Raw genomic sequence first — 19,740 nt, forward strand, 5'->3', positions numbered from 1 at the left:
CTTGTCATATGTTGCATGTTCATCATACATCAATTATTTATGCTTAACTCATAAAAAAATAACACTATTAGTATATTAGAGTAATTTGTATAACGTTTGACAAGTTAAGTAATCAATTTGGACAAAAAAAATTTAAGTACCAAATTAAGTAGTGTCAAGATTAAGTGCCAAATTGGATTAAACAAGCTTAAGTACTAAATTTAAAAAAATGTCAAGTTTAAGTATCAATTCATCCTTTAAATTTTTTTAAAGAAAACTTACCCAATAATATCTTATCTAACGAAATTAAATAAAATTATTATTTTGAAAAAGCTTTAGGATAATTGCATCAAACATCCTAAAATTATTACCTACATTCTGAATTGATCATTGTATTTTAAAGCATTTTAATTGAGTCTTTAAAGTATCAATATTACACCAATTAGGCGCTTTTGTTTGGCTAACTATTAGTTTAAAGAATAAATATCAATTCAAATTAGAGGTGTCCATGATCCGGACCAGGCCCAACCAAAATTTTAGACTCGTTTTCTAGGCTCGGGCCCGACCCAAAAAATGGGCCTAAGATTTTTCCCAAGCTCGGCTTGGATAAAATGCTAAAACCCAGGCCCAACTCGCCCGTATTAATTTTTTTATATTATTTATATAATTTTTAAAATATATATAATGCATCAAAAATACTAAAAATATTAAAATAAATATATATATATACTTAAATAACACTAAGATAGGTACAATTTAATAAACAAATGCCTCTAAAATAGTAACAAAATTAACAATAAATCAAGAGTTATATAATATCTAAACAATAACAACAAAATAGTACCAACATAATAGTGAAATGGTAGCAAAATAGTGAAAAAAAATAACAAGAAACTAGCAAAAATGATAAAGGATGAGAAGGATGAATTCGAAAGCGGGTCGTAAAGTTTGTAAAAGTCGCGAATTTGACTTAGGGCTCTAGACGTTCGGAAAAAAAATTTGGATTTTGACACAACCTGAAACGAAATTGAATTCAAGTCAGATAAAAAAATAAAAAAATAACTAAAATAAAATAATAAATTAAAGATTAAAGAAGCGAATAAAGAAGATAAATGGAAAGATAGAACGTGGCGTGTAGAATTCCTAAGAAGCCTTGGAAACACGAAGAATCCACAACCCCATTCAAGCGGCTCTAATTTCCCCTCCAAGATAGAAATTTTGGCAAGAAAAAGTTTGAAGATGATCCCCACAATCTAAAAATATTGTTAAAACTTTTCTAAAAGAAACTTAAGAGAAATTCTTAAAAAGAAAAAACCCAAAGAGAATTTATTAACTTAAAAGAGAAATAGAAGAATAATGAATTGAATGTATTGTGTACAATGCAAAGACCTATATATAGGCTAGTTAAATAAATCTAAATAAAACTCTTAAGTATACTAGAACTCTAATTTAATCTAAACAAGAAGTAGTTTTAAACTAAACTTTCTTATTAACATAAAACTCCTAAATAACTTAAAATACTTAATAACAAGGAAAAGCAACGGTTTTTTTTTTTTGCATATTTGGGCTAGACCCGAGCCAAAAAGGCCTTACTCAAGGCCCGACCCGTTTTCGAAACGAGTATTTTTTTTGCCCAAGCCCATTTTTCGGGCCTATATTTTTACCCAAACCCTCCCACTTTTCGGGGGGGGCTTTTAGGCTGGGCCGAGTGGCCCAACCCATGGATAGGTCTAATTCAAATATAATGTTGAACATTTTTAAAACACATGTGTACTTGTCGTATGAATATGTTAGATCTGACATTAAAGAAATATACGATATCATTCAACTTTATAAAAGTTAATTTTATTTTAATATGTTAGATTCAAGTCGTTCATCTGATAAAATAATGCACACGGGTTCGTAATTTGATTTGAGCAAATTATCACATGTTTGTATTTTAATTTTAATTTTAATTTGATTTTAGAAATATACAATATCTATTTTTTAATTATCACGTGTTTTAAATATGCATTGCATTAGATTTGAGCAATAATTTATCATCCAAGCTAATGGATAGACTAATAGAAAGATTTGATAGGTAAGATACTAACCTTTGAGGACTTAATTAGAATATATTTGAATTTTAAGGAATAATTTAAAGTTTGGGAAATAATCTGTGGATGAATGCTAAAATTAACCAAAAGGTTTAGAAGATCTAAAAAGGTGTCTAAACGGAATAATTAAAAAATAGATAAAGAATGAATGTTTAAAATTGGGTTAAATTGAAATTTACAAAAATGTGGAAACAATTTCTCTTTGTGAGGGTGATGGGGACGAGGTTCAGTCGATTGAGAATAGTTCCCTAAGAAAGTACGTCTTAAGGAGCAAAGAGTTGACTCTGATGTTGGGATGGTAGTTGATCCAACCCCTAACCCATCGTTATCCTGGAAAGAGAGATTAGTGGGGAAGGGTCTCATTGACTCGAGGAAGGGGAGTGTTGTAACAAGATTGGGAGTGGAGGATAATTTTGACTTTGTGGATGGGGACATCACGATATCAATCATTAATGGCATTCCTTCGATTGTCTTCTCGAAGAGGGTTCGGCATTTATTAGTTAAAGACATGCTAATACAATAGTGATTAAGCTTTTAGGTCAGAACATTAGGCATGCGACTATACAAAACAAGATTTCAATTCCTTGGAAACCTTCTATGTCGTTCCAACTTATGGACCTTGAGAACGAGTATTTCTTAGATAAATTCCAAAATAGTGATGGTTTTGAAAAAGTGCGCTCTTTGGGTCCTTGGGTCATTTATGGACAATATTTGACAGTGTAACCATGGTCTATAGACTTTAATCCTGCTTAACCCTTTCCAAGCATTATAATGTCTTGTATTCAGCTTTTGGGGCTCTTAGGACACATGTATAATCAAATAACTTTGTGGGTGATTGAAGCCATGGTGGGGAAAGTTGCGAAATTAGATTTTAATATTGATATTAGAGCAGGGGTTAGTTTACTCGTATGGTGCTTTTCGTGAATCTAGATAAACCATTGGTATCCCAGGTCTGGATCAATGGAATACTCCAGCGGGTGGAGTATGAATATTTGCCAATGGTTTGCTTCTCGTGTGGTCAATATGGGTATGTAAAGGAATTATGTCCAAAAATAGAACTTTGTCCAAGGGCAGATGGAAGGGGGATGATGATAGGGCAAAGGGAGTAGGCGTATATGGACCATGAATGCTTGTTGAGAGAAAGAAAAGACATAATTCCAAGGATTCACAGAGAAACGTAACTGAAAATCTAAGGGTTAAGTTTGGAGAATCAAGATTTAATGTTCTTACTGTCATTAATGGAAATGAGGAAGGAAAGGGATCAGAGATTGATGATTTACAAAAGGTAAGCATTAAAGGGAAGGGGGTTAGAGATGAGGCTAGGTTTAGGGGCAACAATCAGATATTTGATCTCATTTGGAAGAGATTTGGGCAAGTCGTTTTACTAGGCCTAGGAAATAAGAGTGGGATAGTGAGTTCCAAAGGTGGATCTCAAGCTGAGCTGGGTGGTCTATCGTTGGGGGAGTCTAGGTTTAACCCAAAAGCCCATGATAAGGATTTGGCCCAGGTGAACGAATTGGGGTTTGTCAACCTGGTTAAGTTGGTTGGGTTTGGGAAGGCTTATAGGCCTGCTGGTGCTAAAGAGGGCCAAGATGTTTTGGTAACTCTGGAGAGGTCCAGTTGGGAATTAAAAAAAATGATGCAACTGCTGTCATTTTTACAGATTTCAATAAACAACCGGGTGAGTCAAGCAGTGCAAACGACGATCAGCCAGTTGAAGTAATAACTCCAATTTAACTACCTATTTTAATTCGACTTTTGAGGCTCATTTGGAAATCGTTGTGATGTTGAAAAAAGGCGTGCTTGACCCGTCAAAGCACTCAATGATCATTTTTAAAGAAAACATTCACCCAAATCTATTTGAGGTAGTGGAAGTTGATCAGGTGGAAGTGATGAGACAATTTCTAAAGGGCGGTTTGTTAGAGGTAAAGCCGATGCTACCAAAAATAGAAGGAAGCTTAGTAAGACAATACGGGATCGAGGGACTCGTATCAAGCTGTTAGGCAGCACTCGGGTGCTAATATCAAAATCACTCAACAATATAGTGGGTCGTTTCTCTTCTTAGCATGGAAATGAGGGCAGTATAAAAGGTTTGAAGGTGGCTGATACGTAGCTGGAAGCTAAAAATCTGGGTTATAAGTAGGCTTACGAAAACTCTTATGAAACTCTGGTAATAATTGAGGGACTAAAACGTAATAAATGACTAATACACAGGTGTTGTCGTGACATCGAAGAATGAATGTCAAGATACTGAGGGTCGTAAGTTGATGTCGTGACCATAAAGGTAGAGGGCTCAGTTTCACGACTTCAACAGAGGCATGTCTCGACTTTGATGATAGGGACTTGATGTCGTGACCTCAACAAAGGAGAGTCGCAACTTTACCGTAAAAGAATCTATGAGAAAATATATTTAATTTCTACATTCAACAGAGATTCACAATTATCAATTAATTTAATTCCATTTCCAAACTTTAATTAATTAAATAATAATTTGAAAAACTTAAATTAATTCTCAAGTCATTTCCATAGTCAGTAAGAAACCACATTCATTTTTGAATATAACTCATTTCTCTAACTTTATCATTTCTATCCATTTATGTTCATTGATTCATCATGCAATTCATTTTTGGTTTCAACAAGCTAGCGGAGAGACCGATTAGACATATGTGATTAGGACTCAAATGATTTATAATTAAGTTCTAGCTTTTCACAAATTAATTATAAACTCATTTAGTCACTAAATCGTTCCACTATAGTATCGTGACTGAGTTCTCCCAAATGACATGCCATTAGGAAAAGTACTTAATTAATGCTCATCCAATGACCTTGTCATAAGTGTGTTACCCTTATAGGATATTCTTAATCTCTTTGGGATAAATTTGTTCTCCCAATATGATCTTATTTTATCTCACGATAACCATTACATCTTCTTTCATGAAAAATCAATTATTATCAAATAGTAATTAAGTCATTCATCACAAAGACAAACGACCCATGGCCACGTTTACTTCCCATCTATCATGTAATGCCAATGAGAGGATATCATTTACCCATTTCTTGGGCTATGAATTCCACTATTGTGAATGATGCTACATACTGTAGAAGTATATACCCAATGCACCAGCTTTCGGTTCCTTATCTATTCGAACTCAAACTTTTACTTACATCAAAGTATATGAGTCACACATACATAATCAATCATCCACTCAGGATTAAGGTATGCCACATTATAAACGTCACAAGTGAATAAATCCATAAATAGATTTAGAATCTATTCTACTTGGGTCCTATCAATCTAATTAGTCACATCTATGTCTCTATCTTCTAGGAGTCATCCACTCCGATGCCCAAGAGTCAAATTGAACTTGATAGACGCCATATTAGTTTTTTAATTGGTTTGCTCATTTCCATTTAGACTAAAGACATATTTAGGTTCATCTCCACAATTGAACTAATATTTGCTTCAACTTTACTTTGCATGCAAAAACCATTGAGGGAAATATACAAAGGGTATTAATATAATTCATGAATACTTTTACTAAACTAACATATTCAAAAAATTTACAAGTTTACATATGAATATGCTACACTTAGGGCACCAAATCTAACTGTTATATGTATATTGGATCAAAATCATGAAAGCACGAACTAGGATAACTACTTGTCTACGGCCTTAGCCTTTACTTTATCATGAGACAGTCCGACATTGTCTTTATCTACGCATTATAATTTGATTATAGAAATAGTATCAGTTTCACATAAACACATGAAAACACAATAATTAAACATATTTTGCATTCTATTCATTTTACTCCCTATATACGAAATGCTCATGTTTTTTTTATATTTAACATCATATCAAAATAAAATTTCATATTCTTTCATTAGAGACCTTGTATTTTTAATCTATAGCATAATTTCTTAACAATTTTCAATTTAGTCTCTCATGTCACAAAATTAACTATAAAGCTTAGTTAAATTTCTAATCAAGTCCATCATTTTTCACTACCTTCTAACTTAGTCCTAACATCACCCCAAGCTTACGAACTAACAATTTCATCAACTTCAAGCTTAATTTCATCAAATATCCATTAATGACAACTTGAATAAAACTCATTGATCTAAAAATATAAAGCATGGGTATTAATAATCAAGCTTAGATGATCATGAAAACATAAAAAAATTCAAAAGAAAAGTATGTTTACCTTAGAGAATTTGGGACCAAATTGTAAAAGAGAGTATTTTTTTTCTTTCTTGTTCTCCCTAATTTGGACGGCTCAAGCTTGGAGAAAGATAATGATTTTCGTCTCCCACTCACTTTGCTATATATACCTTAATTAGTAATGTCATTAAGCTTAATTAACTTAATGTTTTAACTATTAACCATGTTTTATTTATTAATTAAGTATTATTAATTAAAAGTGAGTGGATGATCATCACATTCCACTGTCCATATAACATTAATGATTAAATAGTCATTAAGTCCCTTGATTAAATGCTACTCAAGTTCCCATGCATTTACTAAATTAAAATTCAATAGTGATTGCACTTTCACAATTTAATCCCTGCACTATAATTAATAATTTTCTCAATTTAATTATTTGACAATTCTTTAATATATGTTCATAGTAAATACGTAAATCTTTTAATTCAAGATTTTACAAACTCAATTTACGGAATTAGATTTCGAGACCACATTTTCTTGCTTTGACTAAAATTGGGTCGTTACATGCCCAATACCAACTATTAACCAAGATAAAATAAAATAATAATAATAATAATTAAAAAACCCTAGAAATCTCAACTGTCATCTTCTTCCTCAAATCTCACAAAGACAGATCCACAAACAACTCAATACATATACAAGAAGAAATCAGATGATAAACAATTAAAGCGATTTTTTCTATGAATCTAATAGCAATAAAGAAATAATGATTGAAAATTAAAGAAACTTGGATGAGCCAAAGAGCGTCGAGAGTCGCAATAACGCCCCACATTGTATCAACATGAACGTCAATGGGCTGTAGAAGTTGCCCACGCTTAAGGAATTTGAACAAGGCCCTTTCTCCATCCATTTCTGAAATTCCCAAATTGGATTTGAAAATGAAACCCTAACCGAAATTCATTCGTCTTCCCTTTCCAATTCCTTCCGCTTCACTATTGCATTAATCCCCATATTCATTCGTCTTGCCTTCTCAATTCCTTCCTTTTCACTGCTGCGTTTGAAACTGACACCAGAGGCTCACAAATGCAAATATTCCAAATTTTTTAAGGTTATACCGCATTTAAATTAAATTAAAAGTTTGGAGACTAAAATGATAAATTTTTAATGAATAACAATGACATGGATTTTACTTCAATTACATGGAAAATCAAATTTTAAAAGAAAAATTTATGTGAACTTGTCATTTGTGATTTTAACAGAAGTGACCAAAATGTTCGAATTATGTAACGTGTGAGACTAAATTATAAACTTTTTATTTTGTATACCTAAAATGAGAATTTTTTTATAGTTAGGCGACTATCTGTATAGTTTACTCCATATTGTATATGTACTTTTATTATTAGCATCAAATCATACATGTATATTATATTAAAAAGAGATAATTTTATATTAAAATACCTGCGCAAGGTTACCATCAAACCATTTCACATTTAGAACTATAATGTAAACATTTTTAGGCTGACAACATACGTGTCAACCTCCACTGATGTAAAGAACTTTTAACTTTTAAACTTATAGATATAATTATAATATTATTATGAGGTATCTAATTGTCAACCCGAAATCCGATCACAATCTAGACTACCGACTTGTGACCCGAGTTTAGATCCCAACAGAAGAAGTTGTTAAGGAGCTCGCGAGTTTAGCTCGCACTTCCCTAAGTGTTCGTGAGCACATGGAACGAAGCAAAATGAATGAACCGGTGAATACCTGGACCGGCGAACACGTGTTAAGTTTAGGGTAGCATACATGTCGACATGCATGGAGCCTACCTAAAACGTTAATTCCATAAACAGTAAATATATCATATAAATAACCAATCTTCCCCACTAATAAGACACAACAAGAACACTTAATTAATTTAACAACTTATGAATATGTAATATGGTATACGACTGGAGAAATTAAATAAATAGTTTATTCAGCTCATGCCCAAAATGTGTTGTTTATTGAAAAGGGAAAAAACCTTAACAAAGTCAAATGCCGTATGTTATAAATAAATGCAGCCGGGCTCTCTCTCTCTCTCTCTGATAAAATAAATCACTTTGGTAAACGTAAGAACACTCTATCTTCTTCATTTTTTTTAAATTTTTTTAGTTGCAAAATCACATGAAGAAGAGAAAAAAATGGCTTCATACGGAAGTATGACTGTTGTTTCTTCTATACAAGAAGTTGAGTATGATGATATTGATGTTGGGTTTGATCATTTTCATGACCATCAATCTCATCCACATAACTTGTCTAGCTTTTCCATGTCTACTAGTTCAACGTACACGAACTTTCATGGTGATGATGATGATATGGGGAAGAACATGTCGAGATTGTCAATTGAAAACTTTGACGTAGATGTTGATGAAGAGTTCTCCATCAAAGAGTCGCTTCAACTTTTATCCGACTACTACAAAGAACCTTATTGTTACTCTCTTCCCGCCGTCCCACCTCATCGGGTCTTGTCTAAGGGAGCAGACAAAGATTGTGGTAGTGAAAATGAAGCTCAAAAGGGTAGTTTTGGATGGCAGAAAGGGAGCAAGAATGTGAGGAGGAGTGGAAGTTGTTGGGATAAGGAGATTAAAAGCAGCAGCGAAAAGAAAGAAGGGGGTTTAATGGTGGGTTATAATGGGAATAGTTTTAGCGGGGAGAGTAAGGGTGAGGTGGTGGTGATCACCAGGCCAAAAGGAGGGAAGAGGTCATTGTGTATGGATATGAAGTGAAGGCGTGTAGGGATTTAGGGTTCGAGTTGGAGATGCCAAGTCGCTTTTCCAGTTTTGATGCTACATGCAGTGATGGCACTTCTCCCATCACCAATTGGCTTATCTCTGGCCCTGGTGAGTCCAAATATTTCCCAACCTCTCTGTAGTATAAACCTTAAAAATGACTGAATGTTTTATTGAAAGATGTAAAGGGCTTAACATTTTCAGTTGAATCTGACGGTATGTTATGTGATTTAGGTGACGATCCAAGAGATGTCAAGGCTCGACTCAAGGTGTGGGCACAAGCAGTGGCACTTGCATCTGCATCTATGCATTGCGGTTGACAAGCTTAGCATCTCCCAACTATCATCATCGGCTACTATTTTTGCTTCCATCCATTGGAACCCTTTTGGTGTGATTTGGTACCTTTTCTTCTGCATCTTGCTTCCTAAAGAGGAAGTTATTCAAGCGGTTTCGTTGGGGTTGGCATCGTGCTATCAAGAACATCAAATAAGCAACACCCAGAACCCAAGGTTTAGTCAAGTTAATGCATGTAAACCGCTCTTAAGAGGTTACGTTCAACAAGTGTAGAGTTCGGATCCTGGTTTTTGCAACATCAAGGCAGAGCATGGTTTCACTTCAAATAGAAAATTACAGGTTTTAAGAAAAGGTCGCCCCTTGTTAATATTATGTACATTTGCTATATGAATGACTACGCACGTTAATATAGGAAATGGTCAAGTATCTGTCAGATCCATGTATTAAAGCAGCTGGAAGGAAATAGATCAAAACTAGAAAAATCAGATGTTCCATTAAGAGAAGAGTTTTGATGGAATCTGCAGACTTAAACCCTAAAAAATGATAAGGATAATAGCACACCCCTGCCAAGAGCTTATAAAGTATCATCCAAAATTCTCTCTTCTATAATTAACACCGACTGTTATAGGTATTACCAGGTAAAATCATCTTGAAGCAGAGAAAGTAAATGATAAAATGGGAGATTTGTGGTAGTGGTTAAACGGATCGGATATTAGCCTCCTATAGGCAGCTCCCCACAATTGACAATTCTGCATGGTACTCGAGGGCCATCTGTCCTGCTTGTCTCTTGGGACTCTAGTTCACGCACAACATCCATTCCATCGATCACATGTCCGAAAACAACATGTCTGTTGTCCAGCCATGGAGTCTGTAGAATACAAAAACAATGAAAATGAACAATATTAGCAGCACATGAATAGCTAGCATGATAAGAAAATGAATATCCACGCTTGAAGTAAATAGCTAGCATGATTAATTATCCAAAGAAATATAAGCAGCACCAGTCAGCATTCAGCTATAAGCAAACCAAGCACATGTACAGTTGCTATTCAACTCAAAGTTTATACTTAATAAGGTATAATTCCAATCACAAATCAAAACCTAGTATTCTAGTAAACGTTTATACTTTTTTTGTTCCCAAATACCATAATAAAAACACAACTACAGCTATATCTAACGGTGATATTAGCAAATCATGATATCAAATTAGAATGAGATACATAATCTACAAAAGAGAATAAGGCTGCATAGCTCACCTTTACTGTGCAAATAAAGAATTGGCTCCCATTGGTATTAGGACCTGCATTGGCCATACTTAATACGCCGGGTCCAACGTGCTTCACTGCAGATAATAGCCTCAAAATATTAGAAATCAAGCTAGCAATTCATTACAGATACCACTTAAACCCATCAACCCCAACTATAAACTCTCAAATATCGAAACTTGAAGGGTTTTAGTTACTAGAGAACAACTCACAAGCAAAGCTCTCATCTTCAAACTTGGATCCATAAATACTCATTCCACCAGTTCCCTACAGCCAGCAAATGCACCAGTTTTCTACATAGTAATGGAAATTTCTTTCTTTAGAAAGCCAAAGGAAAAGGGGAAAGAAAGAGAGGGCTTACATTTCCATTAGTAAAATCACCACCCTGGATCATGAAATCTTTAATAATACGGTGAAAGGAGCATCCTTTGAAACCATATCCATTCTCTCCTGCAAGAAATAAAAATGTTGGACCAAATTAAGAAAAATATTAAGGAAAAAACAAAAATAAAAGTGAATGTAAAAGACTCAGCCTAGCTTGCCTGTGCAGAGAGCACGAAAATTCTCAACAGTTCTAGGAACAACATCCCCAAAAAGGCCCATAACAATTCTGCCAACAGCCTTACCACCGATTTCAACATCAAAGAAGCACTTGGTCGTCACTTTCGCTTGCAACTCTACATCCTAAACAAAACCCCAAATATGTGAAACATTCAGAATCTATGTTACCGGTCCGGTAAGAGGAACGAAAACAAGATCGAAAGTAGTTATTTGCTTGGAATGTAATACGATAAGGCAGCCAAATAGACCTCAAATTACTTATCTACTCTATAGAAGATAATAATAAAGGACTTACATTTGCCATGGAATTGCAGACCATTCTTCGGTACTTAACGGAAGGGGATTTAGAAAGTTGGGTTACAGGCAAACCTGATGCATAGTTTAGTTTCGATGCTAAGACGGTAGCAGATGAGTTAGGTTGGGAGTAAGCTGACCATGAACCGATCATATTTGGGCTATGAGCATTTGAAACAGCTTGACCCTGTAGAAGGAATACCGAAAACAATGAAAAACAAGGAGAGAAGGATGTTGAAGTAAAAATCTTGTAAACAGAACTGACCTGGAAACTGAAGCGAGGGCAATGAACCATCTGCAATGAGAAGGTGGAGGCCATCTTTTTTCAGAGGTTGAAGGGTGGGAAAGGTCCTCTGTTATTTTGGAGGGGGGGTGGGGGGCGGGGGGGACGTCTAGTGGTTTGTAGTGGTTTGCAAAAAGGAGGAAGAAAACTAAAATTATTAGATAAGATTTTGGGAGTCTCTGTGGGTGTGTCCTCGGGTGCACAAACTAGCTGGGAATGGGATTAAAAAACAAAAAACAGAGAGCTGCAGGGACTGGTTGTTTGGTGGGTTGGTTTAGATTTGCACATTGTTTTCACCGGCATCATCTTCAAAATATCCGCCGCACGCGGCCCACGCCCAACATTATATATTACTTTGTTTGGGCTAGCCCAGGAGAGACATAATAAACAAGGTTAAATTCTAAGGATAGCCCATTATTTATCGTTTTGCGTAAATTTAATACCTCCTCTATGCTTTGTTAGTTGACTTTTATTTTGAAGGGTGAACTCAACTCCTTGCCCTCCTTGCCCTCCTTGCATTTACCCCCTAATGATGTTTTTTTTTTTTTGTACATCTAATAAGATTAAACTATAAGCCTTTGGGAATTGAAAAACCCATGTTATGCTCCTCTAATATCTACTAAAGCTCACCAGGGAGACTATTGAAACGATGAAGACCCATATGCGAAGTTTGCCATCTTATCCACCGCTCAGTTTCTTCCCAATTCCATTGTATCCTTCTGCTTCATCGCTTGGTATAGGTTCCGGTTATCTAACGATAAGCCCAATGGTGCATTGTTGTTTGGTGCTTTTCTGAGATGCTATGGTTGTTTTGATTTGAGCTTTGGTCTGGCCCTCTTTTCTTTCCTACATGATTTTGGATGTTAGCTTGGAATCACTTTTCAATCATATTTGACGAGAATGATGGTGGCTTTGTTTCTTTGGACGTTTGGCCTTTAGTGTATGTAATGCTGGTTTTTTTTTTTCGGGTGTGTAATTGTGGGAATTGGTTATTTTATTCTTATTATTTTTGGGTGTTTGATATATTTTGAATGGACAATGAGATTGAAAATAGTTTTTTGAAATGTTGTGATATTGAAAATTATAGTGCAGATGTAATATATAATTAAAATTAAATTATATTTATATTAAATTATAAAAAAATAAAAATAAATGGATTAATATTTTGTATTATTTATTATATATGTGATTACTTATTTTACTTATTTTGAAAATAGTTTTTTTTTTAAATTGGTTGTGATATTGAGCAATGACCTCTTTGATTTGGTGAAAAAGTAGAGACAAAAAAAGAATAAAAATAAATTTTGAATGTATTTAGTAAAAAAGAAAGCAAAATGAAAATTATTTTTTTTATCTTAATGCATAAAATAATACTCTAAACTTGTGAGGATGAGATAAGAGAAATGTATGTTAGTTCGAAATTTATTTTCATTCTACTTTTCACCAAATTGTAGTCCATCAATTATTACTACAATTTTATCTTCATCGAAAACCTTAAAAAAACAACATTTATCATTTTATAATCTTTTTAAAGATTTATCATCCATTATTCCCTTCGAAATTGAACAAAATATCCACGTAAGCTTTATTTATTAAGAGCATGTGGCATTATGCATTGCATTATAAAAGATGACACTACCGTTCTAGGGGCACAATGTCCCTGATTTTCGTTCCACTTACACCTTCTGGATAACTTAAAAAATAATCAGCTATTTTTAATTTTAACCAATTCCATAGTTGATTCAGGTTTACTCCTTAAATTTATCTAAAAAAGTATCTATTTGTTGATATTTTAATTTATATTTTGTTACACACATTATCCCAATTTATTAATAACCTTAATATTTTAAAGGTTAACTGGTAATTTATCCAAAAGTATATATCTAGTTAATACTTATATTTTAAATTAATTTATATATTTGAAAGATGTTTAATTTATATTCGTCATTTATTATATTAAGAGACTACCAGTACATGTCACTATAAAATTGATCATCAGTGTCATTTTGACACAAATTAATAGTATTAGTGTAAAGGTACTAATCAGGGTGACGAAATACAAATTTAAATATCAACCAAGTGTATAAAAATAAACTACATTGATTAATAATGATGCAATGAAAGCCATTAAACTAACGTAAAACCAAAGTTATTAAAGACCATTAAAGCGAATATAAACAAATTATACTCCGATGATCAGCTTCCATGCATAAAGATTAGTCGGCAGTTACTTCAATCCAAAGATGAGCCTTTTGTAGCTATAAGCCATGGCAACCTGAATATTATATAGAGAGAGGAAAGCAAAAGGTGAATGTATGGCAGATAAAAAAACTCGTGAAACTTCTTAATTTCCTGCGACTTGGGAGTCAAATAATTTTGAACCAAAAAACCATTTCCTTTAAATAATAACAATGACGATAGTAAAACCCTGAGATGCAGATGCGTTGGAAAAGAAAAAAGAAGTTGATGAATGCAGCACGTGATCATGTAAAATCCCCATGTTTCAACTTACATATTTTAATGTATAAAATCAGATGCAGATCCAACATGATTCCTTTTGATCTTTTAATCTAACTATATGCATCAACTTTAATTTTTAAAATAAGAAATATTAGGCGTAGCTTTAAATAGAGTATGTATTACTGTTACTTAAATCCTCAGAAAAGCTATCCCTCGAATTACCCCAAATTTCAGACTTCCATCAAGGAAGGTATAACTTCCAAGTAATGCTATATTGTTATACGTTTTAAGCTTAGGATAATATTAGCATATATTTGGTTCATAATTTATTTATTGAAGATGCACAGTTGAAGATAAATAGATAGATCGACGGCAACCGACCATGTCTCTCCACTACGACGGGGGAGCCACCATCATTCAAGGTGAATATATATATTATATGCTTTCATTTCTACATACTGCATCGATGGTCTGAATATGTACATCATCCAACACAAATGATGGTGATGGTGATGGTTATGTTCTGTCAGATGAGAAGGAAGAATCGTTGTCTGAAGACGGTGTCTTCATTGAGATAAAAAAGCTTGGAGGGAACTGTCGTAGAATTCGGTCCAAAATTGGAATTGAAGCCAGCCTTGATACTATTTGGGACATTTTGACTGACTACGAGAAGTTGGCTGATCTTATTCCGGGTCTTGCTGTCAGCAAAGTTGTTGAAAAAAATGACAAGTTTGCTAGACTTTTTCAGGTTAACTATTTATCCCTTTCCACTTTTTATTGTGTTACCATAATCAGTTTTTTTTTTTTTAAAGAAATATTCTGATTCGTGTTTTATTAGCAAAAGTATTTGGAAGTGATGTTGTGGCTACTGCAGTAATAGGAATGATATATTGGGAGACAGGCGACAATGGCATGTAGGATCAACTTGTCTTGCGTAACCCAATAAATATAAGGAAACAAAAGTTGGTTTGAGTTAAAAAAGGCTTGATTTCAAGCATACAATTGTAGGTCGATTTATAATACCAGTCATATTTAAATTTGAAGACAGTAGTCGTATATGAGGGTGGGTAGTGATGATATATGTCCCTCACACTCAAACTGTGTTGTTTAAATATAATTGTTGATGGATTGAAAAGTGGTGTGGTTAATCACATTGGTTTCAACAGATTGGACAGCAAAACTTGCCATTGGGTTTGAAATTCAATGCTAAAGGAGTTTTAGATTGTTATGAGAAAGATGTTGAGATTTTGCCTCATGGTAAAAAACGTGAAATTCAATTCAAGATGGTTGAAGGTGACTTCACAAAGTTTGAAGGAACATGGTTGCTTGAACAGGTAACAACATACTAATTCCATCATCTAATTGCATTTCCATTGCAGTAAAACTTTCTTAATAACGGGATTGTGCAGTTTAGTAAAACAAAAAATGAAGACAATCATCAAGTAATTGGTGGTGAAGAATCCTCCCACACAACACTTTCGTATTTGGTTGATGTAAAGCCCAAGCTGTGGTTGCCCATTCGTCTTGTTGAAGGCAGGCTTCGTAAGGAGATAAAGACCAACCTTTCCTGTATACGTGCTGAAGCCAAGAGAGTTATAACTGCTTTCACCTCTCTTTAATTAGCATTATCTGTTTACATGTTTAACAAATTTTTTACCTATCAATTACTTTTTGGTTTACATGTTTAATAAAATTTCTCTGAGTATGATGATCACTTTGATGAAAATGTATAATACATATTTCTTATCCACAGGGAATGGGTTGTACAATCTTGACTTTTAACAAAAATCTATCAACAAAAAAAATCAATTTTAGTAAAAATATGATGTTTCATGGCATTTTCTTGGCTTAAACTATAAAATTTACAATTTTCCCACTTTTTTTTTCTGTCTATTGTAAAGAAATTCATTTTAAAACATTTAATGTGCCAAACTTTATCACGTTTCATGTTCCTTTTTATCAAGAAGGGAACACCATAATATTAAATAAAATTTACCCAAATGTTTGGTATATAAACTTTTTGATATTGTGTATAATAAGGGAGGAGTAGAGAGAAAAGGAGAGTAATTGTTATGAAGGTCGGTTCATCTAATCGAGGTGGAGAGTCGGAAGTTATAGAGAGTAGTGGAGAAGAGAGTGTAAAGATTGAGCGCTGAAAGAGTGTTAACAACGTGTAAGCTTAATATTCTAACTCTGATGGTAAAATAGTGTTATACCCCATCCACGTTAGGACATGTGGCAAGCTAAGAAAACGTCTGAACAGTAAACCTGCCACTAGTAGGCTGAGAGGTCACTTGCGCAATGGATGGTAACCGCGCCACGGCGTACAAACATCAAGCAAAAAATTAGCACAAAATATCATAAATTAAAGTGGTTTGACTACAAGTGTGACAAATTAACTTTGATTTTGATTTCATGCTATCCTTGTAATTTATTGATATAATATTATTTTATATTTATTTATAGCATACGTAAATAATATTATTTATCCAATATACACATGACAATCTATGTATATTTCATGTCAATAAAAATAATAAATATTAAATTTTTCATATATTTTAAGAATAATTTAACAAACAATATAAATTTAAAGATTAAAAAAACCAAAAAAAATAATTTTTTAATAAAATTAGAGGACAAAAAAGTTATTATACCGATCCTAGAAGAAATCAACTTAATTTAAGGGTGGGACGCTCCAATTTAACTTTGAAAAGCAAACTTGAAATTAATTACAAAATTAGACCTATCCACCCCATCAATAGTTGATGGTATATCAACTTCTCCTTTTAAACCATTCTTATGATATGCTCTAAAATTACTTCAAAATACTTTATGTTATATTATTGAATTATTATATACTAAGAAATAATTATGTATAAATAATTTTAAGATTAAATAAATTTTTACAATTTTTTATAAATTATTTCATGAATAGTTGACTTTTCAAATTTTCACATAAATTGTTATTATTTTTACTCTTTAAAAATTTAAATTTAAATATGTAATTCTAAGAATTTTTTTACTTTCTCAATCATAATATTTTTGAAATTTTATAAATTTCAAAACAAATAAATATAATATATATTGACACATACAGCTAAACCCATGCATCTCATGAGGGACATTAGTATTTGGATAAGCAGGTGAAAATTATATGTATATATTCAAAAAAATATTTAATAAATAATGAAACAATATGTGGTTTAAAATTAATAATAATGACATATATACAATATGTAAGAATTTAAAATAAAACAATTTAGTTTAAATTGTGAGTAAAAAGAAATTTAATTAGGTAAATACATTTAATTAAAAAATATTAAATGAGCTCCAATTACTTTCTAGCTCGTATGTACAATTTTTCTATAACACATTAAAATGTTATTATGTTAGGAAGTATTATTTAACATGTTCTCAAAATGATATCATGTTGGTTAAAGATTTATTTAACAATTAACTCATAGGTAAAGTGGTAACTTACTTATAAAAAAGGTTCCTCATTAATCTTGAGTTAGTGTCGAGTTAACTTATAATACAAACTCAATAAACAACATTATTGATACAAACGACGTGGATGAAAAAGTTTTTTTCTTTGTAAAAATATTAAATTTCTTTTAAAAAAAATAAAAAATGAAACCTTGGTTGAATTGATAAGGTGAACTGTTGGTCACATTGATTTAAAATCTCATAATATATAATTTTTTTATTAATTTTATTAAATATATAAAAAGACAAAATTTCATAGGGTTACAATTCTCCTGTTCTTTTAAAAATATGGTCCTTGAAATTTAATGAATTTATTCAAAACCTTTTAAAAAATAAAAATAATTTTTTTAACATTTAATGTTTTAATAGAATTGATAAAAAAATTTGAAGAGTTCAAAATGAATTAAAAAACTGTGACTCGTCAAGTTCACAATCAGACTCAAAAGATATTTTGAATCTATTCAGTATTTAATGTTAGGTAATGGCATAGTGACTAAAATATTACAAATTGATAATGTTAGTGACCAAAGTATAATAAATTAAAATTGAATGACCAAAAACATAATTTAAACCATATGTAAGTGACTATTTTGTAGTTTACCCTTTTTTAAAAATTTGTTATATTAACAGTTTAAATAAAAATCTACTTGAAAATGTTTGATGTAATTTTCTTGAGTTGAAATATTGAGATATGAAAATTAGAATTATAATATTTCCCAGAATTGTTTTCTAAGAAATTCATTTAAAAACATATAATGGGCCAAATCTTTAACATTTCAGTCCATTCATAGTTTCTATTGCATTTGAAGTTTGATGGATAATTTGATTCATGGTGATTGAAGGCTGCATATCGTAATTGGTTTCACTTCCTTCCCCTGGCTGAGTAGATAATTGATTTTGAAGTGTGCGGCACTAGTAAAACATTTTCGTCTTCATACCTGAATTCACTTCGGCTTCACCCAATCATCCAATTTTTTACCCTTCATATATTCTAATTTATTAAAGATTATTTTTATATTAATATATTTATAATTTAATCAGTAAAAAGACCTCTTCAATTCTTCTTAATTTCGATATTGAGCAAATTGGTGTCTTTAAGAAAATCGGAGTAATTTAGTCCTTGTCAATTTTGAAAATGTGTCACTAAAGACAATTAATCACCCTGTTAATGTCTTCCGTTATTATGCATAATTTTGATTGATATAATAACAAATTTAGCCATTGATGCTTATATATTTTGTCGATTTAGTCTCGATTCTAAAAGATTCAACAAATTTAATCTCAACATTTATACACATTTTTGTAGGCTAGATTTGTTAAATCAATATCAAATTGACAAAATGTATAAACTTTGAGGACTACATTATTATTATACCAGTCGAAATTATATACAGCTGCCTAATAGTTCATTTTGGAAATTGATAATGATTAAATTATCTTAATTTTTTTTAGGGGTCCAATTTGCTGTGAATAAGGATACCGAGAGGATTGAGAATGTCCATTCTAAACACCAACTATATATGCTATAGTTCGGATTTAAGCAATGAAGTTATTTACTTTGACTACAAAAAATGCACGCTTCAACCTTTTCCAGGCCTTTTCTGGTAGACATGCCTAGGCCTTTCTAGTACAGTAGTTGCAGGAAAGAAACATGGTAACTGCAGGTTTTACATCATAACCCACTTCTCTCTGGTAATTATCAAGTAAATGTACAAGCATATCTTTTTCCCTTCACTTTTCATTAAAGTCAAGATGCAACTAATTACTTTATCTAAAGCTTACAGTATAGCCTGAACCAAAGTAAAGCATGCATGAGCTAACTGCTAATGATCTTGTAAAGGCTTTAAGGTAAGCTAAGGCCGATACGACAATTCAACCACTGCAACAACAGCTGCTAAACCAACCCATTTCAACCTTTTTTCTTTTGCTAAGAATCTAGATTAATTATGTTTGTTTATCGTTAAACCAGGAGGTTGGAGACACAAAAAGAAAAAATCCTATGGGGGCCATTTATCGCTTTCTTTGTGGTAGGTATTGGCGTGAAGGACACTTGTATTGTTCTTCCCTCTCTTTTGACTTG

At 32.5% G+C, this 19,740-nt stretch overlaps 3 protein-coding genes across 3 annotated transcripts; 2 read left to right on the forward strand and 1 right to left on the reverse strand.

The window, feature by feature from the left end:
• The first annotated feature begins 8,426 nt into the window (after window positions 1–8,426).
• LOC107907005 (uncharacterized) lies at window positions 8,427–9,011 on the forward strand. The gene has a single exon (XM_016834196.2). It carries the CDS (start codon window positions 8,427–8,429, stop codon window positions 9,009–9,011), a length of 585 nt encoding a protein of 194 aa, XP_016689685.2.
• Window positions 9,012–9,782: 771 nt separating this feature from the next.
• LOC107910542 (peptidyl-prolyl cis-trans isomerase A1) lies at window positions 9,783–12,090 on the reverse strand. Its single transcript, XM_016838402.2, has 7 exons — window positions 11,694–12,090; window positions 11,430–11,615; window positions 11,116–11,257; window positions 10,935–11,023; window positions 10,786–10,840; window positions 10,565–10,650; window positions 9,783–10,176 (listed from the first exon to the last, which is right to left on the reverse strand). The coding sequence occupies exons 1-7, from the start codon at window positions 11,745–11,747 to the stop codon at window positions 10,021–10,023; spliced, it is 768 nt and encodes a 255-aa protein (XP_016693891.2). The 5' UTR covers window positions 11,748–12,090; the 3' UTR covers window positions 9,783–10,020.
• Window positions 12,091–14,376: 2,286 nt separating this feature from the next.
• Window positions 14,377–15,885, forward strand: LOC107918271 (uncharacterized). The gene is made up of 4 exons (XM_016847795.2): window positions 14,377–14,593; window positions 14,702–14,919; window positions 15,338–15,505; window positions 15,581–15,885. Exons 1-4 carry the CDS (start codon window positions 14,554–14,556, stop codon window positions 15,788–15,790), a joined length of 636 nt encoding a protein of 211 aa, XP_016703284.1. The 5' UTR covers window positions 14,377–14,553; the 3' UTR covers window positions 15,791–15,885.
• The last annotated feature ends 3,855 nt before the right edge of the window (window positions 15,886–19,740 follow it).

This window comes from Gossypium hirsutum, chromosome D08 (genome assembly GCF_007990345.1).
Source record: "Gossypium hirsutum isolate 1008001.06 chromosome D08, Gossypium_hirsutum_v2.1, whole genome shotgun sequence".
In the NCBI taxonomy this organism is placed as follows: domain Eukaryota; kingdom Viridiplantae; phylum Streptophyta; class Magnoliopsida; order Malvales; family Malvaceae; genus Gossypium; species Gossypium hirsutum.